General features: G+C 40.2%; 2 protein-coding genes across 2 annotated transcripts in view; both read left to right on the top strand.

Annotated features, from left to right (window-relative positions):
* col19a1 (collagen, type XIX, alpha 1) overlaps window positions 1-21,453 on the top strand; it is a gene marked incomplete at its 3' end in the record, with an annotated part of 82,415 nt that extends 60,962 nt beyond the window's left edge. The window contains exons 15-26 of the mRNA XM_080481040.1: window positions 412-474; window positions 549-593; window positions 3,615-3,647; window positions 7,278-7,316; window positions 7,448-7,492; window positions 11,651-11,704; window positions 14,513-14,584; window positions 16,416-16,457; window positions 18,195-18,272; window positions 20,149-20,216; window positions 21,102-21,155; window positions 21,396-21,453. Of these exons, the coding sequence (XP_080337166.1) occupies window positions 412-474; window positions 549-593; window positions 3,615-3,647; window positions 7,278-7,316; window positions 7,448-7,492; window positions 11,651-11,704; window positions 14,513-14,584; window positions 16,416-16,457; window positions 18,195-18,272; window positions 20,149-20,216; window positions 21,102-21,155; window positions 21,396-21,453 (651 nt within the window). The remainder of the gene's footprint in view (window positions 1-411; window positions 475-548; window positions 594-3,614; window positions 3,648-7,277; window positions 7,317-7,447; window positions 7,493-11,650; window positions 11,705-14,512; window positions 14,585-16,415; window positions 16,458-18,194; window positions 18,273-20,148; window positions 20,217-21,101; window positions 21,156-21,395) is intronic.
* Window positions 14,719-26,474, top strand: part of LOC308121162 (uncharacterized protein) — a 14,596-nt gene continuing 2,840 nt past the window's right edge. The window contains exons 1-9 of the mRNA XM_080482263.1: window positions 14,719-16,457; window positions 18,195-18,272; window positions 20,851-20,886; window positions 21,102-21,155; window positions 21,396-21,449; window positions 22,146-22,187; window positions 24,605-24,709; window positions 24,876-24,929; window positions 25,375-25,428. Of these exons, the coding sequence (XP_080338389.1) occupies window positions 22,170-22,187; window positions 24,605-24,709; window positions 24,876-24,929; window positions 25,375-25,428 (231 nt within the window). The 5' untranslated portion in view covers window positions 14,719-16,457; window positions 18,195-18,272; window positions 20,851-20,886; ... (1 more) ...; window positions 21,396-21,449; window positions 22,146-22,169. The remainder of the gene's footprint in view (window positions 16,458-18,194; window positions 18,273-20,850; window positions 20,887-21,101; window positions 21,156-21,395; window positions 21,450-22,145; window positions 22,188-24,604; window positions 24,710-24,875; window positions 24,930-25,374; window positions 25,429-26,474) is intronic.

The raw sequence follows: 26,474 nt of genomic DNA, 5'->3' as shown, positions 1-26,474 counted from the left end.
TGACCCCGAGTTTGTTTTTCTTAAGTGTATGACTGCCAAGAAGAAATCAAGGTAAAATGTTCAAGGACAGCTCACGAGCAGTCATGAAGTGCCATCTATTGGCAGACAAAGGAACTTATTCAACTTGGATTCATAGATAAATGCTGCAGTGCAACAAGACCCATTTTTTTTTCATTATCCTGCTACACTCATATAATGCTGCAGTTACATGAAGCCGCTGCATTTTTTTTGCCCCCCGCCCTCTGTAATTACAAACTAGTTTCACTCTCCGATGACCCAGTATTGTACCTATTTTCTCATTACCTATTCATAGCAATCGCCTCTGCCAACATTTCACTCTCGTAGCTTTGTGTCTTTTCGCTGTGCCTTCAACGTCAGTCACTGTCACTGATGTGCTCTGCTCACACACAGGTGGAGAAGGTTGAGTTTGGAGTCCCCCAGGAAAAGGGGGAGAAAGGAGAGAGCGGAGATCCCGTACGTATTTTCCTGCGGTGACATGTACAACACCGCTCTGTTACACAGTCATTAACCAAGGCCTCCTCCCACAGGGTCAGCCCGGCGACGAAGGGACCGACGGGATGAAGGGACAAAAAGTAAGTCGCGTCAATGTCAAGTGTCATATATGATGATTCCCCCTGTTTGTACTTTGAGACACAGCCAAGGATTGTGTATGTGAGTGTGGTGGAAAAAGGGGTAAGCCAGTTCAAGCAACTTAATTGGTAGGAGGTGGCAGAAATCAGAGGTGACACCTTTTGAGTTAGTTATCTTCTTGAAGCCTGCCTTCCTTCCTTGAGTCTTTGAAACCTTTTGCAGCGTTTAATGACTCCACAGGTTTTGTTTCTTTTCTTTTTTTTTTCTGTTGTGCTTTGCTCCTAGAAGAATAATTCACGTCTCTGTGTGCATGCAAGCGTGCGTGCCTGTATGAGTGTGTGCGCACACAAGCGTGTGCATGTCTGCCTTTTTTTTATCTTTTGTTGGTGAAATTTTGGCAAAATTTTTCTTCTTCAAAAATGAGCTTCGACAAAAAGGCTACAGTTTTCATTTTTCTCCTCTTTAATCATCTTAAATATCACTTTATCTGTCACTTAGCAGAATAGCATCACTTAAGAATTATTCCACTAACTCTTGTTTTAATAATCAAGCAGTGTATCAAGAAGAAACAACAGCACCATTTACAAAGCTCATTTTGGCTCTTTGCTTCTGAACTGTAGTCGGAATATTAAACTTCACTCGGTCACCAGATTCTTATATGCATTGCTCATTTCGCCTAATTTGCCATTACTTTCATTGCAGATTTTTGTAATGTGCACACATAATGAAATTCATACCGATGGAAGTCAATCCCGAGCACTCCTTTTTAAATTAGGTCGAATTGCACAGTAATACAAAAAAACATTTAAAAGGCACTAACTCATAAGGCTCATTTCATCAGTGATCAAAGACAGAAAAAGCCCCTTAAAAAGAAATGAGAAGCTTGATTCAAGTTCTTTTTTATGGACTTCAACTGATTGCATTTGTTCCCAAACAGCCATGGCTGCAGCACTGTCACTCTGTATTCAGGCACAGCGAGGCTTTGAGCGAAATAGCTAAAATCCTAATGATAGCAATGAGATCACGATGTAGAACAGGCTAAACACGCTGGTGCAAGTTATAATGTTGCTATATTGCCCGAGTGATTGCCGTTAGTCTCGATGAAGGGATGAGTGCATGTGTGCACCGGGTTTTGTGGAAGCCGGTGATGCCACAGCGTTTCCCTCAAAGCATTCATTTCAACCTCATGCAGGTGCTAGAGAAAAAGCTAAAAGGATTATCAAAGTCATTAGGATGAATCGTCAGAGAGGAGATTGCTGACTATACACAATTTGGTGCCAATCTGTCCAGGGGAATTTGAGAAGTAGTAATTTAGACCTGTCCGTGGCACTAGAGAAGAAGCCAGAGATCACTTAAGTCATTATGGTTCATTTGTTCTGAAGCCATGAATGTCAGCATCAAACTGCATGCCAGTCCTTTGAATAGCTGTCAAGACATTTCAATACGGTCCAAAATGTCAGCTTCATGGTGGGGCTATAGAGAAAAAGTGAAGGGATCACACTCTGTAGGAGTCGTATTCAGGGTATGACAATTGTTTTAAGTTGAGAAATGTTAGGAGGTAAAGGAAAACTTTTTAGAGCTGTGACACAAGTGCAAAAACCCAAATCATTTACATGGTTGGATTTATTAAGTGGGCAGCATTGAAAGACGTACTGTTGTTAATGATAAGCCATCAAATCCAAAAGTCAGAAGAAATCATCATCTTGAGATCAGCTTCACAGCGATCTATCACTTTGTGATTTCTCCTAAGAAATTGACATTCCTGGTATTGCTGTTCCTAAAGCGACATCACAAATGAGTTATATCTTATTTGACGAAACCACTTTTCTCTTTACTTAGTGGTGGTGCTCTAGAAAATTCCCTTTTTCCTTGATCCACATCTAGATAGAAATTTAAAACTTCCGAAACCCTTTTCCCTTAATGAAATTACAAATTTAGAGGATTATGTAGTACAGCATGCCTTCTCTCAGTGCATTTGACTTGTTTGTGGCACTTAATATGGAGATGCAAGCTTTGCTTGTGTTTTTAAAAGCTCTTTTATTATAGCTTGTAAATTATGAATGGGAAGAATTGAGCTTCCCTCATGCAATTGTTCACAATTAAGTATCTTCCAACGTTCCCCTGAGCGCGTATTACAGTGGTAAAACAGGCTACATGATGGGAGTCCATGTAACATCTAAACAACATTGTGCAAAAGGTTAAATGCAGCGTCCCCATAGGCTTTTAAGAAAAAATATTTATTGCTGTTGTAGTTTCCACTCTTCCAACGGCTCTGTTGTGTAATTTGAAAGCTACCCACTCTATTGTTGCATGCATACATACATACATACATACATACATACATACATACATACATACATACATACATACATACATACATACATAAATACATACATACATACATACATACATACATACATACATACATACATACATACAATACCCGGTGTTAGACAGATTAATTATCGATGCACACACCTCAGTCTTCTCGCTATAAGGTGATAGTTCTAACCACCACACCCTCATCCACCCATCTTCCTACACCCTCTCTATTCGGGTGATTGAAATTGTCAGGGTCAAAGCTAACATAGGCTTAAGGGGAGGGTTGTTCCTGGACTGGTTTCCAGTCCTTCGAAGGGTCAAAGCAGAGAGAAGCAACAACATAGGTGCAGAATCATTAATTACCTCACCACGCAGATTATCCAGGAGCCACTCCACACACAACAATCGATCCTGGATCATCTCTCCGAGCCAACGGGGCTAATCACAACACCCCCGTTCCACCCACTAAGTTAAACCTGGCAAAGGGAGTACATGTAAACATGCCCCACTGACCAGCAGGTTCAGACCAGGAACATCTTTTTTCTCATGGGTCAAGAGCAGTAAACCGAGTGTGCATGTGTACTAACATGCTGCCCATCTATGCTTATGTCATCTTATTTATTTGTTTGTTTTAGTTCTCATTGTATAATATTGACTCATAAAAAGTAACTGACATGAAGTTTTGCGATGTGTCTTTTCAGGGTGATGTTGGTCCTCCTGGTCCTCCTGGTCCTGTAAGTACAATCAAGTGGAGAAATCCAAAGTCAGTAGCCTTATTGCATTAACCAACAAACTAACATTTTGATGAGTAACAATAATAAAAAGAATCAGTATGACATTTTTTTTCTCTGTTTTCTCAGCAAGAAACCCAACAAATTGCCTCTTGTGTATTAGAAAGCTCTTAATCTCCTGCTGTGTGAGCGTGAGGGAAGAGAAATCAAAAGCAGTGCGGTGTTCCCTTTTACTGTCACACCTCCAACATGGTGACATGTCATCTCGTAACCAATTTCTAATCTTTGACAAGCCTGCAGATTTACAGTTTTCATTTCTTTTTCTCCATGTGAATAGTGCACCGGAGTTGATGAATGGCTTCAACATAGAAAGCCTTTTTCAAACCAGAGGAGATTTGTGGTGTTGCGTTCTTTTCGTATTTTTTTTTTCCTTCGAACATCATCCTTGTTTTGTTTTTTTTGGGGGTTTTTTAGGTAATGAAGTCCCAGATAATTGGCCGCAAGCTCACTATGAAGGCTTTTTACAGATGTATATAGAAGAAAAGAATTCACAGAATAGCTTGCAGGGCGCTGAACTCTGTGCACTGTGATTTCTTGTACTTTTGGTATAAAGTGAAAACATTTGAAGTTGTGCTCGCATACTGACGCTGCCAGCCTTTCACTCGAAACAAGTGTTTCTTCATAGTGTGAATTAATGGAGGTCATGTGGCTCATGACCTGTTTGTAATGTTCACGATTCTAAATTATAGATAAAACCGCTTTGGTTGGAGACACTGGTGCCGCTTTTAGTGGAGAAGCAGATATAAACAGAAGCGCTGACGTCACGGAGGATGTCTGATGAGTGCTGAAGGTGACACAGAGTGGGTGGCGCTGAGATGATAGAACCCATCGCTTAGACATTTCACAGTCAAAAATACACTGTGACAAATCGGCGAAAGATCTCGTAAGGTGGCATTAATAACCGCAGAGGCATGCTTTGCGACGACGTGTACACTATTAATAAAGATGGAAGGATAAAAAGAGACAAATAAAAACAGGATATTGGAGCCTTTGTGCTTTGAAATGATGGCTTTGACATTTCAATGACTTTGTCCGAATGTGTTTTGTTCTAAAGATCTGCCGCATATTGAACTGCAGAGGGCTTCAGACATTAGCTTGGAAACAGAGTTTGACATCTTTCATTCTCATTGTCACTTGTATGGCTTGTTAGCGAGTAATTCTTTTGGAAATTGGACAGCTTAATTATAGGGGGAACAAATATCACTCCACTAGTTTCACTTGATTCTGTCAAACCAACATGAACTCTACTGGCCTCATAAGAATATATATCAGTGTAGCTGCTTTTAATAGCTGTTTAAAAACAGATCCTAAAATTTTTTAGGATCGGATACAAAGAAAAATCTGTTCAAAAGCGAAATGCTCGGTTGTGTTCATTGTTGTGCGATGAGGTGTAGCCCGCCCAGGACATAGGAGATTTGTGCTCTAGCACACAGTAGAGGGGAAAAATATTACTCATTTGATAAATGACACAGTTTGAATATTTAGTACCAGTCTCTGTCTGTGCTCTGTGCTTTCCCATGGCAGATAATTTTGGCAGTTAAGCATCGATTTCCCTTACACAGCAGAAGCTGGGGTTCAGATCATTACCCTCCCTTCATAAACCTTCTTGTGCCTGTGTTTATTAGTGACAGGGAGGAGCAGTGGGCTTACGGGCATGCACGGCCGTCACTACCCCCGATGCCCTTAAAGTGGCAAAGCAGTCTTTGTGGTTCTGAGACGGTCCTGGTTTTATTACTCCATTGCTTTATAATGGAGTTTTATCATCTATTAAACTGAATCTGTTATGCCAAGTTTTGTTGAATAAATGGTTTTAATGCAGCATTTCACATTGTTGGATAAAAAAATAAAAAATTCTGGCAGGAATTTCATCAGATACTGATGTCACTGTATCAAAAAAAAAAAAAGAAGTGAAAAAAAAAAGACAGCAGTCGTTTTGTTGAGTAACTGCAGAGAATGAGTGGACTGTTTAAACGTGTTTTGGCCATTATTGCTGGAGGAGGAGAGGGGACACACCATGTCGCCTTTATATAGCTCTTTAATCAGAGTTTCTCGCTCAGAGAGCTCACAGGCACACATTAGTCAGGATTGGAGAACACCTGCCCAGGTGGACAAACTCAAATAACTGTTAACCGGGAGTCACTCGGAGGAAATCACCAGCTGCAATTATGTCAACAGCAGGCACATCCCTCTCAATCTAAGTGCTATTGGGACACCAAAATTTACAGATATTGGTTCCTATTCTCTCTTGTGGTTCTTAAATCATGAAATCGGGCAAGGGTGACCTCCTTACAGGGGTGAAATATGTTTACCACAACACAAAGGACCTTAAGACATCACGATTGGATGAAAACAGTGACCATGAGAATTGATTTCCAAACTGTGGTATACATACCTTAAAATGAATGAATGATTGACTGAATGAACGAATGAATGAATGAATGAATGAATGAATGAATGAATGAATGAATGGAACAAAATTTATAATACTTATTTCTAATATTCATAATTTAATGGGTTTTTTTTTTATATCTTTGGACGAAAAAGAGCTGTTTTTTTATGTTCTGGCTTGAGATATAATGGAGAGCAGCACTTTGATGAGAGTTGAAGCTACGGCTTGTTACTGTGTGTCTCTGTTTGCCAAAAATCCTCAATGGATGAGCTTCATATTAGGAGTCAATTTCCCCTTCGTGATCATGTAAGCTTCTGCTATTGCATCATCGTGCTGGTCCTAGTTTGAGTGCTTTTAGAGTTCATCACTTTTTCTCAGGTGGTAAACACAGTAGAATGTTTGAAGACTACTGATCTAAAACATTTGTTTTGTTGCAACATTTTTGTGCATCTCATGTTTTAGTTTGTATCGAAATGTGCTTGTACAACTTGACTTTCTTATTGTATATATTATATCCCTTAATGTGATTATGAGTAATGCTACCGTCTTCACATTAAAGTTCCATCTCGTTACTGAATGAAAAATATACTTAATACAACAGAGTATATATTTGGGTTCACTACGGTCTTGTACTCTGCGTGTCTTTTGTGTGTATTTTCACCTGTGTGACCATTTCATTCAACACTAACTGATTCTATTCTGATTCAGTGGAATGCATGTTCATGCGAGGTCTGAATGAGGTCTTTGATTCAGTGAGTGATGTGACGTGCGGTTTGTACAGAGAATGATTTAGCTCTGAGGAAACGCTTTGAAGCCGAGTAATTCCGGTGATTCAAGTGGTCTTGACCTCTTCTCTTCCGTTTCATTTGATTTAGTCGTGGAGGGCTCTACCCAGCTGCTCTGTCACCCAATTTCTGAGCTTTACTAGAGATATGAAAGAGGAATAGAAATATTCTATCTAAATACAGATTAAATCTTTTCTAATCAAGCCGAGGTTCACTCTGCTGGCAGGGGAGTCACATTGTAGTCATTCATTTTGTCAATCAGGAAGAAGCTGTGACTCCTGTATGAGCTTTAAAAACCATCTGTGGCTCAGCTCAGTGTTTTCTTTAATTTTTTTCACTTCCCACAAGCTAAATGGAGACTTTTAAAAGAACATTGTGTGTCTGCTTCATTACTTCTAGGTGATGACAGCTCACGGATTACGACAGCTCTCTGGAACGGTGAGCAGTTGTTTACTTTTTATATTAAAAACAACACATGACAAGTACTGCCTGGTTGTATCCTGTTGTTCTTTGAGCCCAAAGTAGACTGCAGTAATTTCTGATATGGTCTCTCTTCTCTTGCATTTAAGGCTGACATTATGGAACGAAGTCAGAAAGGGGAAAAGGGAGATAAGGTAATTATTCATGTCTTTATTGTTCTTTGCTGAAAAAGGTAAAAGTCACTATGGTCGCCAGGTTTTATTGCATTCAAGGGCCCGGTGGGTGTCTTTTGTAACATCAACAAAAACAGCATTGACATTTGATTTTGAATGAACAATTGCGCGTCACCCACTGCTCAGATGGTGAGTTTGATTTCATCCGTGTTCTTTATAGAGACTCACAAGGTGAGGCTCTACATAAATTGCCAAACAATTATTGTTTGGGCCTCTGAACAACAGATGTATCTACTTGAGGCGAGCATATTACAAAAGCCACTGATGCAGCTATTGACAAAACATCAAAAGATAGTCAGCTAAATGAAAAAAGAAGGGGGAGGGGGGGGTAAAAAAGCTAATTACGAGAAGAGTTACAGTGCAGATCGAGGGTGTTTAGGAGGTAAAACTGTTGTTCAGGTTGGTTTTTTTTAATAACAGAACAAGAATAAACTTTCTTAAAGTGCCCAGATTTGGCTGTAATTGGAGTAGGTTTCTGTCAGCGTTGAAAGAACAGTGTGTCAGTTACAGCCCTTTTAGTACATAATGCCCAACTTGCTCTGGTTCACGGTTAATTGGACACTTGGCCGCTAAATGTTGCTTGTGCTGTTGTGTGTATTTCAGTGTTTGTTCATACACTAAAGAGTCCACATGTGCCTCGGCGATGATTGAAAGCCAAGAGCTGCCATTCAGATTGATGCAGAGTTGTCTGTCAATTTGAAAGGTGTGGAGAGCTGCACATACCAGAAAGCCATCCATCCATCTTCTGTACAGTTTTCTTCCAGCTTTTGGTTGCAGGGGGCTGGAGCTGATAGGCGAGGGCAGGGTAAACCCTGGACAGGTCACCAGTCCATCACCGGGCAAACACACAGAGACAGTCAGGCACTCACATTCACACCTGCCTTTCACCAGTGTTGTTTTTTTTTTTTTACTGTTTGAGGAAACAGGAATAACTGACAAAAACCCATGAATGTACACACAAGTAGAACATTCAAACTCCACACTAATGTTCTGTATTTGCCAATTGTGACATTTGCCCATGCAACAAGGCTCAAGCAGTACAGAAACATGCAACACTTGAGAATACAACAAGGTAGCCCAGAGATATCCACTGTGGTTTATCCGGCAAAGTGGTTTTGTAGTTAGGCACAATCTAAACCAGCACACAATGATACAAAAAAAAAAAAAAGTCATAAAATGGCCACAAAGAAGCACAAGGGGATGAAATCCTATGTGTCAATATCTTCCATGTCTGAGGTAAACAGTGAAGTTTATTACCATAACCTCACTGGATTCACCTCCAGATGTAAACTTTAAACAGAGAATGGATTGAGTGCAGAGTTCACAGAACATATAAACAAACAACAAAGTTATTTGGGAGGTTGAAACAAAATTAACCTCAAACAAAAAGAATTGAAAAGCGTAGAGACAGAAAGGACCAGCTTATGATTGGAAGAGAGAGTGAAGGTGTCAAACACTGCGTTGCTTCTGAGGCAACAAAATTAGAGCAGGAGAGTCTGTGAGTGATAAAAACTCAGTGGGTGACTTTTCATTACCCCGCAGAACAACCATCCAAAACATACAGTTGAAGCAAATAACAGCTTTTCCAGGTGAAAAGGTGGAACATCCTTAACTGTCTGAGTCATTCAGTGTAATTTTGATCGAGGACTCCTTCTACCTGCTGGAGACCGGGACACAAACATTTATCCTTCGACAGGTAGAGCGAAGGTCTAGTAGGCCTGTGGACTTAATACTGGTCTCAAACTGCAAAAGAATGAATATGAAGTTAATGTTGTTTGACTTTGTGCGTATGTGCCCAGTAACTCCTACACTTCAGGTTATTAAAGGTCTGCATCTCCCAATTGGTGAACTCATTAGAGCTGACACATGGCCCTAAAATGTTTCAAGGTATTTTATTGCAAGTTGAATTTGCCGAAACACAAAAGCCTGGATACAAGAAGAAAAAAGGGTGGATTGTGGAAAATCTGCAAAAAGGAAAAATTCAACTTGTATGCATCAAAACCCACAAATTCAGTTGTGTATATGATTTGAAGTGAAAAAAAAAAAATGTTTTGATAAAATTTCCATTCTCACCGCAAAGAAGCATACTTTCCCAAGGAAATATTCTACGTTCGTAACCTTCACTTGATGTGAAAGCAAACTTCATGAAAGTCCTTGAGGATTTTTCTTTCTCCAAATCGCACCATAGTCAGCAAAAGGAATGGCTTACTTGACTACTTTCTTTATGCACATCTTAAAACGGGATGATTTCCAACTTTCTTTATTTTTTTCACAGGGAGAGGCTGGAGTTCAAGGACCGCAAGGCTTCAAGGTGACTCCCTGAAAACTCAGCCCTGGCTCTAAAACTTTGTCCCCCTTTTTTCCACCAAATGCTACTCCGTGTGTCCCTCCACTGGAGGTGTGTGGCATTAGACAACAAAGTAGGGCCATATGGAGTATGCAAGCTCTTGATCAAAGTCTTCTTTTGACATGTTCCTCATCCTGTGTGAAACAGTGGTCCTTGCAACATGCCATGTCTTTGAGCTGCTATCAGAGGGCTTCAAAACTCTAGTGGCACACAGCGAGGAATCCATCTCTGTTTGCTCCTGAAGCTCATTCGTCTCTGCTGTTTATACCTCTCTAAACCTTTGCAAACCTTCTGAATGTACAAAAGTTTTACTGTATATTGAATTCAGAGGGAGGAAAAAAACCTAACACACTGCCCTTCTTTCAGGATCGTATCCCAGAATACAAATCTGAAGATGCTTTTCTATTTTTCTGCCTCTCTTATGTCTCTTATCCAACATTATTGGGGCTGTAACAGGGAAACCTTGGGCCACCAGGACTTAAGGGAGATCAAGGACCAGAGGTGAGTCTTTTATTTATCTCAAGGAGTGCCTCTGACAGTCAGTCAAAGGAGGATGACTAAAAGCCTGCAGAGTTCTGTATAATACAATATACATATAGAAATGTGCAAATATGCTAAAAACTAAAGCATTCTAGTTTGATTCACCAAAAGACTAATGTAAAATCTCCTGGGAAAAACATATTTTAAGACTGTCGCGGAAATATTGATATCAATCACTTCACTTTTGAATAAAATTCATGCAGACGTTATATAATGTCCACAGCAATACCACTGCATTTTCTCCAGTCAGTGAAGGTATGCATGAAGACAGCAGCCGGGAAACGCTTTCCTAATTCAGCCACCATTTAGCCCTAAGTGCTGTTTCCATGGCAATATGTAGCTCATGTAGATCAAAAAACAGTTAAGATCTAAAAAATAAAATGCATAAACAGCTTACTCTGAAATAACAGCAAGAATATAAGCTTGTATATTCAGTAATGTGTACATGTGAAGTTACTGCTGCTCTCAGCATGTTCTCAGCATTCAGTAATTGCCATGAAACAGAGCTTGGCCTATTAACAAGCAGCACACTGCTTTTTGACATACTCTGGAAAGCCTCTGGCATGATTGGCTGTGTTTAACACTTCAAATTCAGGCAATTCAGTAATCAAGCAAAAGGGCAGCATGGCCAAAGCAATGTGTTTTTTTAATTTTCTGTTTTTTCTTCTTTTTTTTTTTCTCTTTTTTTTTTTGCAAGGGGAGGGAAGGTCTACTAGGGCCTGCTGGACTCCCAGGACTCCCAGGCGAGCCAGTAAGTACGCTGGCAATAGACACCAGCACTTCATGTCAAGCCTTGCTTTCTCTCGTTGCCTTATCTGTCACCTTGCCACATCCTCCACTCTCCTCACTCCGGCTGCCAAAATGAAAGCGAGAGATAAACAGATAAACCTCAACAGGCAGAGACCGAGAGGAAGTGGAGAGAAAAGTCCGGAATTTTTACACAGACGATCAGTAATCAAATTTAAGAATTAATTAGTGGAAAGAGGCAAATCTAAGCGCTTTATGCCAGGAACGGAGGCAGAGGCCCAATCTGTTCTCCACACCTGCTTCAGTAATGAGCATCTGTCTTTATTCAAAAGCAGGGAGGGAAAAGAGGCATTTCATAAATCCTGGCTAAGGGAAATTATGTTGGAACACAGCAGCCCGCTGAAGCAGTGAGGAGGAGGAGATAAATGTGTGTGAGGAGATGAAGGTCTGGTGATAGATGTGTCTCTTTTCACCGCTATTTACAGGGCTCGCCGGGGGACCCGGGGGTGCCCGGGAGAGATGGTCTAAAAGGAGAAAGGGTGGGTAAACTTCAAATCGAGTTCTCACCTCAAAGTAAAATAAAAAGCTATGATGTTTTATCACAGGTTGAACATGCTACACAACTTGTGAAGGCGCACCTCAGAATTGCCGCCCAGTGTGCCATCCTCAATCATGTCTGATGCCTCTCGCCCCTCCGTTATTCATCGTGCACAGGACTCATCTTTCAGTTGCGTCCACAACACGGCGCAAAGCAGAAAAAGTGGAGAAGTGTGCAGTTGACATATGTGATGGGGTGTGCAACACGTCAGAGTGAATGAACTTTCTTTCAGGTCGCCACACCCACCTGAATCACTGTTATTTTGTTGAGCACTTCACATGACTGAATACATATAGGAGGCAGGAAAAATAAAATCACCTGAAGTGCTTGTCTCCAATATCCATGATATAGTTGAGACAGCTGCAGATGCACATTCAAGTGCATCGCCTGCTAGAAATAGGAAAACACTTGAATGAGTGTAAGAGAAAGTGTTCAGTTTTTTGAAACAGTCAGAAAAAAAAAACAGTCATTGGCGGTCCATGTGCTTTTCTCAATAAATTGATATTTTATATACAAACTGGCGAGCACACCAAAAATAATCTTCTGTGGTGCTTAATCCAATTTCGGGTCACGAGGGGCTGGAGCTGATCCCAGCTAACTATTCCAGTTGCCAGTCCATCACAGGCCAAATACAAAGAGACAGACAATCACCCAAACTCACATTCAAATCTCGGGGCAGCTTAGAATTGAACATATTTTTAGACTGTGAAAAGAAAAATGAAGTATCTGGAGAAAACCCAGACACAAGGGGAACATTCAGAATAGAAAGTGCCCCACTGGACTCGAACCAGGAGTATTGTTGTGGTGAAGTCAAAGTGCTCACCACTACACCTCAGTGCAGCCACCATGACAGTTTCAAAGTGTTAAAAAGAAAAACAGATACACGTTAAATTGTGTTTGTAGATTTATAAAAAAAAAAAATGCTGGTTATTTCTTTACCAAATATTAGGTTGGCTACATTCATAACACACTAATCAATCCAGCTTTGTTGACGAAGACCCATCGCGTTCTCCTTGTGGTTGGTTTTTATTGGCTAGTTCGAGCAGGAGCGATGTTTGGCGAGGGTGTTTAAGTGTCTGCCGTGCAGCATTGTGTGTATGAACCTCAGTTCATGTTTGATCTGAAGCAATCACGTCATTGGTGTCATCTGTACAATGTCACCCAGTGCTTTGTAATTCACCTTATAATCATCACCTAATTATTACAACCTTGTATTGCACCTGAATAATTCACAAATTGTTAGACTCCCAACAGGTCGTAATGTTTGTTTAGAGTCTGTGGAAATTTTACTGAAAATGTTTTCAATCTCTCTGACTCTTGACTCAAATAGTAAAGAAAAAAGCCTACAAATTCTTTATTAAGAGACTATAAATGTTAATGTTTCTTATTGGCTGGCGTACAACATGCAATGTTATACTACACTTGAAAAAGAGATTAATAATCTGGTAATAATGTGGTTCTCCTGGCTAAATTAAAATTAAATTAAAATTAAACTCTAAAATTAAATTACATGAAATATAATGATCCAAATATTACCATACAGGTATAACTGGCACTGTTATTTATCATTGATCTATTTCCAATAGTCATTATCTTACATGCAGTTGAACAGTAGTCCCACATTCAGAAATTCATGCCACAATAGGCATTCTCACAAAAATAACCTCAGTATGCAAACATACAGAGCAAGGTTCTATGACTTCCACAATACGACAAAAACAGGGACAGAAATACAAGATTAAGACATTGAAATGGTATTTCCTTACAATATATTTAATTATAAACTTTTTTCACATTGAGCACAGATTGTTTAAAGTGAACTACACATTTCGTCATAGTTAAATCTACCCAGATACGTGCAAAATATTGCATTCTTTACCCATGGACCACTGGAATGCAACCCATTATACAAGTGTGTCTATCATCTGATTGTGGCCAGTCCCGGAACTCTTGTCCTAAAATGCGTGTCACAACAAAAAAGTGCTATAGACGCATTAATCCACGTGAAGCCTATGACTTCACATGAAAATATTAAAGAAGTGTGGGAGAGCTGTGATATACTCACGGAGACCATTCACTAATGGCATTAGAGCAATAAGTCAATTGATTTTAAATCATAAAAGACTTCTGTGAATCTAGAAGTTGGACCTGTAAAATTATATGAATTATATATTTTAATATATTGTAAAAGGCATGATTTTAAATTGAATTTGGCTTCATTTTATTATTTGTGTACAATATTCATTTGGGTCAATTCATTTGGATCAAGATTTTTCACTGCAAGCCAATGCAGTAAATAAATTGTAGAAGAAGAAGAAGAAGAAGAAGAAGAAGAAAAAGAAAAAGAAAAAGAAGAAGAATGGCACTCCAATGAAAAAAGAAGCCACCCCACGTTCATTGTGCCCAGTGTATTTCTCCATCTTAGTTGGGCAATTTGAATGAAACAGTGTCCATGGCCAGATTCACAGAATTGATTTGGGACAGGGGAGATGAAAAGCGGACTCTGCTGTTTCTGCCTGCAATTTTAAACCTGCCGACTAGATGGGTTGGTAGCGTCCACGCAGGGTCATAAATTGTCCCCCTCTAACAAACAGCATTGTTACCAATTGTGCATCCCTCGCACATCTTCGTAAATTGTGCCTCACCAAGCTTCACTTTCTGGAATGCAGCGCCTTGTTTGCATTGATGAGGGGAGCATGGCCAGCTTGATGCTTTCAGTTTGTAATACTAACCGTGTGTCCATCTGCAGGGGGATTCTGGAGGAGTGATTGGGCCACCAGGGCCTAAGGGTGAGCCAGGGGAATCTGGTGGTGGATACATGGTGGGTATTGGATCATGGAGACTGACAATTTTATGCTGTCACAAAGCACCTCAGTGGACGGAGTCATTGTTGCAGGAAAACAGAAAACAAAGTAACATATACATGTATGAATCATCTGCATACAGGTAGAACAGCAGTAGATAAGCTTGAGTGAAGTAGTTCCTTCAGCTGAATAGATAACACAATGCTGTGTAGTAGCAATGTCATTAAGCGATCCACCTTTAGATAACCTTAGCCTGGATAATCACTTATCCTCCCATTATAGAGCTTATAGTGTTTGAAGCGCTATCTTTTATGGCCATGGCTTTGCATATAGAAATGTTCATTACCGCTTCACCCAAAAAAAGCAGCACATATGCAGCCAAAGCCTCGGTCTTGGTTGATAGCTCTTGCACTCCCCAATTACCGGCTGCGCTTTTCGGCTTTAAACAATCAGGTTTGTTTGTGTGTGGAAACATTGAAGTGAACATTATGCCTGACAGCAGACCCACTCATCAAGCAAGGGGTATTGTGAGCAGTGTAATAAGGACACGATTGCATTTAGGCATAAGTGTTTAAACCTCTTTAGCATACTGCAGCAATGTGACAATTGAAAAAGGATTGAAAAAGAGGGATGTATGAGAGACGTTCACAGCGTCCCAGTGACCTTTTACATTGTTGCATAGGTCCAAAATGATAGACAAACTGCTTTTATCCTAAGCTCACATTGATTTGCTTTTCTCTGTGTGGAGTTTTTTTGGGCCCAAGACTCACCCACTGGAGTGCAATTCAGTCACCGGGTTGACAATGCAAAATTGTTAAAATCACAAAGACACATAGGCAGCAACAAAGTGACAACTCTTCTTAATTTATTCACTGGTTGCAGAGGGACACTACATTGAAACTCAACGCTGAACAGCGACATCAACGACCACCGTAAAGCAGCCGTAGCTACAGTTTTGTTACTAGCGTTAGAATGAAAGCCATACCCTGAGAGAGAGTTTCTGAAAACGTGCACAATGAAGCTTTAATCATTTCATACTTCTTCATTTTGAAACTTCAAAAATGTGCCGTTACAGTTCAGTTATTTTACTGATCCACCTGAACTGGACCATTCTCCAGTGTCTTGTCATATAACATGAGGAAAAACACTAGAAACGCAGCTTCAAATGATTTTTGCATATTTAATCAGTCACCAAGCTGAAGTAATCCATATGTCTGTATTGATTTTACCTTCAGTTGATTAATGAGCAGTTCTCTAAATGTTTCTTTTGCTCTGTCGTTCTTTACTTTGATTAGTAGTTAGAGTCAACCTTCATCCACTGATTCAGAAGTTTTTGTTTATCAAATGAGGCTTAATGGAGCATTTCAATTCCAACCAGAGAATGTAGCTGTTGGATTGTATTTGACTGAAAAAAGTTCAGTACTTCTCAGAGTTAGAGTTTTATGTTTGATTGAATTACGACTTTCCTCCCTGAAACTGCTGTGTTCGTTCAAAGTCCAAGTACAACGCAGCTAATTTACATTGTGCAATGTTGGACTTGTAACACTAATACATGCTGACCACGGAAATCAATGTCTCATCTGGATGGTACAGTAAATAATGCTTACACCAGACTCCACTCAAATCAAGCATTTTTTTTCTCTGTGGTACGGCCTTATCACGGTGCCTCTGTAGATTGCAACTAATAAAAATGTTGTAAATAGTATTGGACTTGAGCTCATCATGCAGCTGCGATGCAGATTCGGGAGTGCTGTTATATTTCCGGCTGCAACTTAGTTCTCAAAGTGAATCGCTGATGAATTTGTACCGAATCCTCACGCTTCTGTCTTCTTCCCCTTGTTTTTGCAGGGCGATGGCTTGTCTCTAAGCAGAGGGTCTCGTGGGCCTAAGGTAGGAAACATCTCCAACACAACAGTTTTCTACCATCATTTTTGCAGTGTGATCATTGACGTACACTCTGTTTGACCTCAATATATATGGAGAGGTTTTTCCAGTAGTTTGAGCTACACGGACGCATGTACTCAATATACAGCATATGGTTGTAATGTTATGGCTGAACTGTGATACTTAAACTCCAGGAAAATATATCCGTAATGACTGTTACATTCATGTTTTGTTTGTTTTTTTTAAATTTGTTTTAGCTGGTTGATATTTACTTTCACTTCCTTGTGCTCAGTAGAAATTAATCCATTCTACTGACACCCACAGAGAAGAGCTGAGTTCTTGCTAGAGTATGTGAAACCAATACTTGTACATTACTGATCTAGAGTGACCCTGGAGGGGGGGTTAATTAAAATCTATTATTGTAAAAACCCATACAGGATTTTAACAGGGTCTGTTGCAAAATTGAGTGGGCTTCAGTAGAATTGAAAAAAAAAAACTGTCATTATGTTCCGTAAATACAAAAGTGATAGTGCAGCCTAAGCTGTTTAGATATGTTCAATATTTAATTATATTCTTTACACAGTCTGCTTGGAACTCTTTAGTCGACCGTCTGTCTTCTTGGGGCTTCTTGAAGACTTATTTTTGCTTCAGATGCTTCTTCTCTTGGGCTGAATTAGCTGGAGCAGCCAGTCTTGAACAAATTGGCAGGAGTTTGAAATCTATGCCACTTGTAGTGAATGTTCCTCATATTAAAATGATTTGTTTAAGATCACATGGAGAGCTTTTTTCATAGCCCTGAGACTCATAGGCATTCACACCCCCTTTTTATTTATTTATTTTTTTTTTAATTAAGACCCCAAAGAGCTCTTTGACCGTTGGCATGACGACACGGCACACTTCAGTAGCAAAGCAAACAGCAGGTGTGCTAAATGTAGGGGTGCATTTACGTTTTCTGAATGCTTGAAAGAGCTTTAAATTGTGAAATGAATATCATTATATTTGAAGTACTTCACATTCTTGCTTGTTCATTCAAGTGTCTATTTGGCGACTCACTTCTACAGGGGTCGTCACGGCAAGTCACAGCAATTTGCACCATAGACTTGACAAGTTGATATGCCGGATGCCCTTTTTGACTCAGTCTGGATTTTGACTGGGTTAAAGTGGTTACTGGAGGTTAGGGAAGCTCCCTGGTTCACATCGCTCTGCCACGGGGTCAACTGTCGCATACACATTGCATCAGGAAGAGCATCCACCCTAAAATACTTGTCAAGTCAACATGCAGAAACTATAATTCCCAGAATAGAGCAGCCCAAACACGTTTCCTCCCATCTAAGCTGAAAGCACTGCACAGATAGGATAAGTACAAGTGGCCTGTTCACGTCTATTGATATATCAGAAATGGTCACATACTGAATCGACTTTAATTTAGTCTGAAAAAGACTTTTTTTGATGATGTTATGCTCCAATTAGTAGGAGTATTGTTATAGGAAAAAATGGTAATGGTATGAATATACTGTGTTTATCAGCTCATGCATGACTTGAAATGCAGAAAGATAATGAACATGTGCATGCCTCTGGCCTTCACCATAGTTATGTTTCTCATCCTTGAAGCTACGAAAGGCAAAAGATAAAGGGAAACGGGTTCCAGCAGAGTTTGAATACTTAATGATCATGCACTGCGGCAGCTCTCCTTCTTCTGGATTCACTCAATCTCCACCCACCACTCTCTTGTGTTTGTTTCAGGGTGAGAGAGGCATACCTGGACTGCCAGGAGACCATGGTGAGAAGGGAGAACCTGGCGAAGGTGTCATAGGCCCGCCTGTGAGTATGATGCATTGATAGATTCATTTCAATTCAATTTTATATGTATAACGCCAAGTACAATACAGTTGTCTCAAGGCACTCGTACAGAGTAAAGCCCATAAATTCCACACGAGCAAGCATAAGCGAAGATGGAAAGGAAAAACTCCGGAACCAAGCTTAGGGGTGGCGGCTTGCTGCTGTTACGATTGAGTTTAAAGGATAGAAAGAGAGAAAAAGATAGGATAGAGACAGAGAACCACAAGCAAACAGACATAAATCCACTCACTGCAGACATACTGGGGGCAGTAAAAGGTCTCCCAGCAGCTTCAACCTAAAGCAGCTTCACTAGAAAATGGTCCAGGGTGGCCTGAACCAGACCCAACTGTAAGCCTTATTAAATAAGAACGTTTTAAACCTGACCTTTAAAGTAGAGACTGCATCAGCCTCCCTAACTGAAACTGGGAGCTGGTTCCACATGAGAGGATAGCTGATAGCTGAAAGCTCTGCCTCCCATTCCACTTACAGAAAACCTAGGAACCTCCAGTAAGCCAGCACCATGAGAGCTAGGGTAATGTGGGACTAACCGCTCTGAGCTTTATAAGTGAAAATAATGATTTTAAATTCTATTCTAGATTCAACAGGAAGCCAATGGAGAGAAGCTAGTATTGGAGTGGTGTGAATTCTCTCAGTACTCTCCCTGCAGCATTTTTTAGGCAGTTATTTGGACACACCGATAATAGAGAATTACAAATGTCTACTCTGGAAGTAACAAATGCATGATTTAGATCCTCAGCATCTTCCTGATTTTCGAGACACTGAGCAGATGAAAGACAGCAGTGCTGCCGGCTTGTTTAATGCGGGAGTGAAAGGATAAGTCCTGGTCAAAAGTGAGTGCCAGGTTTCTCACAGTGGTACTGGAGATCAGAGCAACACCATCCCCATTATCTCAGCCACATCCATAATTTAGCTCAAACTTCTGTTTCTCGCGAGCATTTATTTTTTTTATTCAGCTTTCCATCTCTTGTGCGCTGCGTGAACTATTTTCTATTTTTGTTTTCCGTATTTGTTTCTTCATTACTTGAACAACCAAAAAGCAGGTTCATGCACTGTAATTATCCATTTATTGAAAACTAAAGGCCACAAAATTCCTAATAGCAGAGACAAATGAGCAGATCCTCTGTTAAGACATTTGCAATTGTCATCTGAGGCCTTCTTCCATTAATGCTCTATGAAGCTTCACAAATGGACTCTGCATGTCACAAATTGAAGTTATTGGACTAAATTATGAAAAATACACAGACTTCACAGTTCCTGCTGTGACTTTAACTCCGCTATGTTAGAAAGGGACCAAGAACACAGTGACCTCCATCACTGATGAAAGAAAGCAGTAAAGAATCACCAATCAACAGTCTTTTTAGATCTGGACCTCCAGCCAAACTGAGCCTGACAAAGGGCCTTGATCACAGAAATAACCGAAGGCACAGAGGTCACTATCTTGAAAATGAGCTCTTTTGCGACAATGGGAGTTCCTTACAGAGGGACAATCACGAGGGCAGCCCTACAGCAATCATGTCATTATGGTAGACTAAAGCCATTCCTCAGCAAACGGCATGTTACATATTACTTCTATCAGGAGTTTGCCAAAAATCAGCTGAATGACATTCGAACCTTGAGTACCAAAACCCTCTGGTGTGATTAAATGAAGATTAAACTGCCGAGCGATTATTTCCACCGGTGTTCGAGGAAGAAACTAGATATTCATTAATACAGCCCCTACAGTCAAACCCTGTGCGGGCAACATCAAGCTGTGAGGATGTCTGTGCAACATGAAAAGAGAGGAAAGTTTTCCATTTCAGTAAGACAACATCAGGTATGCCACTGATAAACACATCAGGGACCCGCGGTGAAAGTCCTGAAGTGGCCCACCCAGAGTCCAGACCTGCACCCAATAAAGAATCTCTGGTGAGGTCTGAAAATGGCCGTGCACTGACGCTTTAATGATTTTGCTCAGAAGAGCAGCCGACGTTTTCCAAAAGGAAGGTGTGCCAAGATTGTGGGATCATTTTCAAGATGACTTGAGGCTGTCATTGCTGTCGTTTTGCCAAAGGCACTTTTAGCAAAGTAAAGCAGTCACTAAACTGTATGGCCATGAATGTAAATACAAATTTTAGTCCTTTGCTTTTTATTATTTTTGCAATTTCTTGGGGAAAAGGAATGCTTTTGCTTTGGCTCTGTGGATTTTTTTTTGTAGATGAGGTAAAAACAACGAATTAACTCTGAAACTCTGAATTTGAGTGCTTTAAGTGTTCATAGCAGACACTGTCACATGACACTCCTGGTTCTGTGTTCTGCGAGGAGCTGGAGTATCGCCCTCCTTTGTCATCATAGATCATCCCCATCGTTAGTTTGAACCTCACAGATTTTGACTGAGCTAGAGACTGTGTTCTTTTTTCTTTTTTCTTTTTTTTTTTTTTAAATACAGTATTGTTGGAGACAAAGAATCAATAGAGCATGAGGTGTCTTAATGCAATTCCTTTATTGGATCCTGGGTGCTAGAGGCCAGATGGTGTTAACAAGATTTGTGATGTGTTCTTAGGGCCCCGTGGGATCCCCAGGCAAGCCAGGAATTCAGGTTTGTGGAAAATTCTCCAAATCCACAACACACAAATAACATGTGCTTTGTTTTCTTTTCTTTTGTTTTTTTTCCTCAGTGTTCAAACTTTTTAATGCTATGCCAAGACGTCTGGCAATTTGGATCCAGCATGTGTTTGGATCCAGCATGTGTATGCCAGTGGTTAGCAGTTTTTCATAAAACATGGTTTTGCAAATCTACCTGTGTGTTTGCAGGGCATCCGAGGAGCCCCGGGTTTATCTGGCCCTCCTGGAGCTCCGGGAAGAGAGGTGAGGCGAGATCGGCTTGTCCTTTCACTCTTATTCACTCCCTTACACATCTGCAGATAAAAGATGGCTTCAAGCATGACAGAATGTCAGCTACCCTCTGTGGATGAACAAGCACAATGTACCAGAGCTCCTGGACACAAATCCCCGCCAGCAGAGAAAGCAGCACGTTATAGCCTTTGCATGGCTGTTTGATATAATAGCCAGGAGGGCTGTTAACTCCTTGCTTTGTCTCCATTAAAGGGCTCCCCCGGGAGACCAGGTCTACCGGGCCCAGCAGGACCTCCAGGTGAACCAGTAAGAGAATCTCCCTTCTGCAGTTCAGCTTCGCTGATCAGCAATATAAAACAACGAGTTTTCATCTTGAAGTTATACTCATAGTAGTCTGACTGCAACTTTGGTTTTAGGATAACTAGCAGTCGGCCAGCCAGGATAGGCACCGCCACATTCAGGGAAACGTTGCCGTTTGCGACTAATTGGCAGCACCCGATTGTTAGCGTGTCTTCATTTCCCTCTCGTCCCGTTTAAAGCGGAAACATTTACATTATTTCTAGTCGCTGCAGTGTGAACGTCACACAGGTGCTGCAGCAGCTGCTCCATCAGAGCATTCGAAACTGTTTATATTCATGTGCGATAAAGACGCATGAGAACCATTCATAGCACACTTTGTTTTGTTTCGCTTTTATATCAAATGTATATCGGTATACTTCCTCCACCTCTGGAAGCCAAGAATAATTTGTCTTCCCGCAGCAAAGTTATTAAACTGTTTCCTCAAGTATTGCAGATATCAACTGAAAATGAAACCAGAAATGTGTTGAAAGGCTTGTAATAAATCATCATCCAGTCACATTATTATATAAGATGATCTCGTGTCAACTGTGATTTTTTGAGGAACTTATGAACCGTTGCTTTGCTAAACAAACAAAAGCAAAATTATTCAAATGCACAACAAATTATTTTTGAAACTGAGACTTCTACTCCTTTTTCTGACAGACTGCCCTGCCAATTGTTGGAGACATGGGCGTCTTACTTAAGGTATTTCATTTTTTCTTTCTTAAGAAACATGGGAAAGGATGTCAGTGTTGGTATTTAACACGATCAGTTTGTTGATGTGAAACTGTATATAGCCACTAATTCATGATTAGGAGATACTGCAGTAAAAGCCCATGAGTGCCTCCATCAGGAGGACCGGGAGAAGTATTTCCAGAGAATTATAGCTAATAATTTCTCAACAAATCCAGGATTAGTCATTCACTGCAGGTGCACAGTCTGACAACATGTTTAATAAAGTATTTCAGAAAAGATAATGGAATATAGAAATATCACACCCGTGCATTGCAAATAAAGTGGAAAGCAGGTCAGTGCAGAGACGACAGTCTCAGAAGATAAAACTGTGCTGCGTATCTGTAAAAACACTATGCATAGATTCAAAAAAGGTGTTTTAATATCACTTTTTGGCTTTTGATATCATAGGTTTTTTTCTAACCCTCTAATTGCAGTTGACTATCAGTTATTATATCATTATCAATTGAGGATTGCTATGCAAGATACCATTAACGTGCATGATTTAAAAGAGGAATTTCTCATTTAGTTTTGCAGGATCAGATATGAGTGCAAAGCCATGAATACATCTGCTTTGTTCCTAAACTCAGTATGTAGCATGTGTATCTCAATGGCATATGTCAGCAGCAAAACATAATATTTAGAACACTTATTGTGCCTCCAACAGCAAAAATATAGTCTGGCAACACATTCAGGCTTTTGACATTATGGACATTATGGCACCACAAAAATACACCGATTAACATAAGCTGACTGAAACCATTATTAAAGTTTTCAAACTTGAAGTAAAAGCTTGAGTTTTCCTCTTCACCTCAAGAGGTTACTTGTAGCAGGAGCGCATAGTGTGGAAATAGTTAGTATGCAACCATAGTATTCTCAGTCAACTCAACTATTATCAGTGCAGTTTAGTGTAGCGTCAAGCTGTCAGAAAATACCCACATAAATCTAATTAAAAAGGTAGGCGTTCTCGGTGCTGAGAGTTGCATGGGATCTTCTGATTAAAGCAGCTTGAGCATCTATGACACCATCCAAACTACCCCTAACTTCAATGAAAAAAAACAAAACACCTCATGTAATTTATAATCCTTCAGACAGTCGTCACTTCTCACTTGAAACAGCTAATTTGTCTGATATTAATTCTTTGTCTAATTTAATTTTATCTATTAAAAAGATAGGAGAACATTCGAGCTCCACACAGCCCTCTTAAGCCAACCTATACTCTAACTTACATTCTTTCTATGAGTGGGCAGTGATGACCACTACACCGGTATGCAGGTATAGTTACTGCAGTTTTTCAATTAAATATATTCATTATTATTATTTTGCTCAGTCCACTTTACTTTGCTGAGCAGAAGCAGTGAAACTGTACGGTGAGGCTGAATGTGAAGGATTTCTCAGCGTGTGTTTTTTGAGCAGCACATTAAGTAATCACCTTTTTAGCCTCAACTTTCATAACCTGGGTGTCACGTCAAGATTAATGTAAAACACTGATGCATTTCCTTTTTTTTGTGTTTGATTAAATTACGGATCAGTCATCCTTGTGTTGTCAACAACTGGACGGTACTTGGCTCCACTGAAGCTTTTTCATTTTTCACTTAACACGAGTCAACTTTGACAATAAATGCAGTCCTTTTAAATTATTAGTTATTGACAGATAAAGCCACATGCCGGCGGCCTTATAATTGTTTGTCACCCCTTTTGCAAGTGTCAACTTCTTTTATCCATTATGTGCGCCGTCAGATTTAGCTTCTGTTTGCGGTCCTCATCAAAGCTGCATACTGGCACTCTAATTAGTACTTTCACCACCTTGATTCACCTTACTGCGTTCAGACTACACTTGTATATTCCATTTCATTAACCTGCCATGTTCTGCCATGATTGTCGCGCGCACTTCCTTTTCTTTTATACTGATGATGTTTCCTTGAACCTTTGGAGGATTGAAAAGACAACTATTATTCTGAGCTTACCTTTCATTTGGTCGTAGATTCTGGTTTGGTTTTAACTTTTAAATATAGTTCTTTTTACTGCTTCTTCCCGACTTAGAGATTGTGATTCTTCCCTGTGTGGTGCAGAACCTATATCCAGACAAGATTGGCGACCATGATATTTAGGATTCTCACCTAAATGTCACAGTCAATGAGTTTGACAAAGTTCACCACTCACTTAGATGGGAGACACTCTTGGAGGCACTCTTGGTGGGTTCACATTATTTCTGGTCTGCAGACATTTAGAGAACTCTGAGTGTCAGTGGAGGGCTTGTCCTCCACCCAAGGGATGTGACATAATAAAGGGCGAAAATGCATTGTTCCATCTCAGCTTGATGAAATCTTATCTGTGCCTCCTTTTTTTTTTTTTTGCTTGTTTGTTTCCTGCCCTGACGGTGCTGGCAGAATGCCTGCAGTGTGTGCCAATCAAAAGTCCCGGGGCTTCCTGGGCTGAAGGGAGAGAAGGGAAACCCTGGAGTGCAAGGAGTGGAAGGCTTGGTGGGAGAAAAAGTAAGAATATCTTGTTAGTACGGCAGACAATCATGAACAGATGCTCTCGTTATTTATATGCTACCATGCTTTATGTTACTCACACTCTAATAGGGATATATATGAAATGTTTTGGAGTGTGTATGCTCGATGAGCCACATTCACGGTGTACTGCTGTCCTATACAGGGTGATCCAGGTGTGAGAGGTCCAATGGGAAATCCTGGGAAAGAAGGCCCAAAGGTAGGCGAGGGAATATATCCTAAATTTAGAAAAGCCCATTTAACAACATTTTCCCCCAAATTAATCATTCAGTTTTGTATCAAGGCAAGAACCCGTGAAATGAATAACCTCATTCTGTGATCGTGTTTGTTGAATTGTGTGTAGAACCTGGTATTGTGAGATTTACAATCACAAATGTTTTTCATAAATTTCCTTGTGGATAATCGCGAGAAGCCTATGCAGCTGTTCTACGACTCGTATCATTCTCAACACTAGGTGCTCACTGCAGAGGTTGTTGCTATGGATACAGTCTCATACCACAGTGAAACAGGCTAGGCAATTTAAAGTCGGGTGCTGGAAGAGACATTTTGAAGTTTACACCCATCAGGATTTAGTTTAAGGCTTTTTTTATGTTTGGTGGAAAACATTCACGTTTCCTCCTCTCATCCATTCTGATCTCCTGCAGGGAGTGAAAGGGGAGCGAGGGTTCCCAGGCCCCACTGGAGATAAAGGCGATGAGGTAAGTGGGAGGAAGAGGAAAGTTTAATATAAACAAATTATTAAAGTAGTCGTCTCACCATGTGAAAGTCAGCGTGGCATTGAGAAACATCTCTATCAAAAGAATGTAAATATATTGTAATGTCGGCCTCATCTAAAGCCTGTCTATTCTCAGTCTGTTTTCAAAAGAAGCTATCAAAGGCTATCCACGGTGCTTTGTATGCACCGTGCCCTCCATGTCTATCTCTCTCTTTAAAAGCAGCTTTATTTAAAGGAAATGCCGCCTGTTCAAAAATACGCTCTCTGAAGGAACCAAGAAACATTTCATAGGTCAAGCAGTGAAATGTGATGGTTTGAGACTTTCAGTAACAGCCACACTTGTGACTAGATTATACCAAGAATAAAACAATGTTTTATAGTCCTTTATGTCAGTGCCCTGCTCTCACAGGGGAATGGAGCACATCCCAGCCAACAGATTCACATTTAGAGCCAGTTCATTGTTGCATGGTACTAAATAGACAGTGGATGGAGACAACAGAATGCATGGACAATGCAAACTCCACACAGAAAGGATCATGAAGCAAAGTTCAACCTTTATGCTGTGAGAGAAATCAGCTTTAACACTGTACCACCTCAGCTGTTAAACAGTAATGTCCCACAAATGTGTTTTCCAACATGCAGATTCATGTGTGTATTAAAGACCAAGTGATACACGATACATTGCAGGAAACCAACTGTCATTAGAGCAAGAACTGTATTTCTCTCAAGAAGTAGACTGGTTCCTCCAACAAAATGTATAAACAGTTAAACATGACATAGAAGTCAAAATAATTATATGTAAAGGTGACCAATAAATGTAAAATTGAGAAAGACATTATGATACAAAAAAATGGTTTCGCATTGCATTTATTGCTTTTAAGAACAGAAGCATATATGTAACTGCACAATGTCTGCTGGAGGAAGTGTGATGAAATAAATGTATTTCTGCCCCAGGTATTTTCTAAAAGTTTGATGGGATGAACAGATTGGATTGGATGGATAGATGCATGCATGTATTTACGATGGATA

Source organism: Lipophrys pholis, assembly GCF_963383615.2.
Source record: "Lipophrys pholis genome assembly, chromosome: 15".
Lineage (NCBI taxonomy): Eukaryota > Metazoa > Chordata > Actinopteri > Blenniiformes > Blenniidae > Lipophrys > Lipophrys pholis.
The sequence above is the reverse complement of the archived record's forward strand: the minus strand, read 5'-3'. Positions and strand labels throughout refer to the sequence as shown.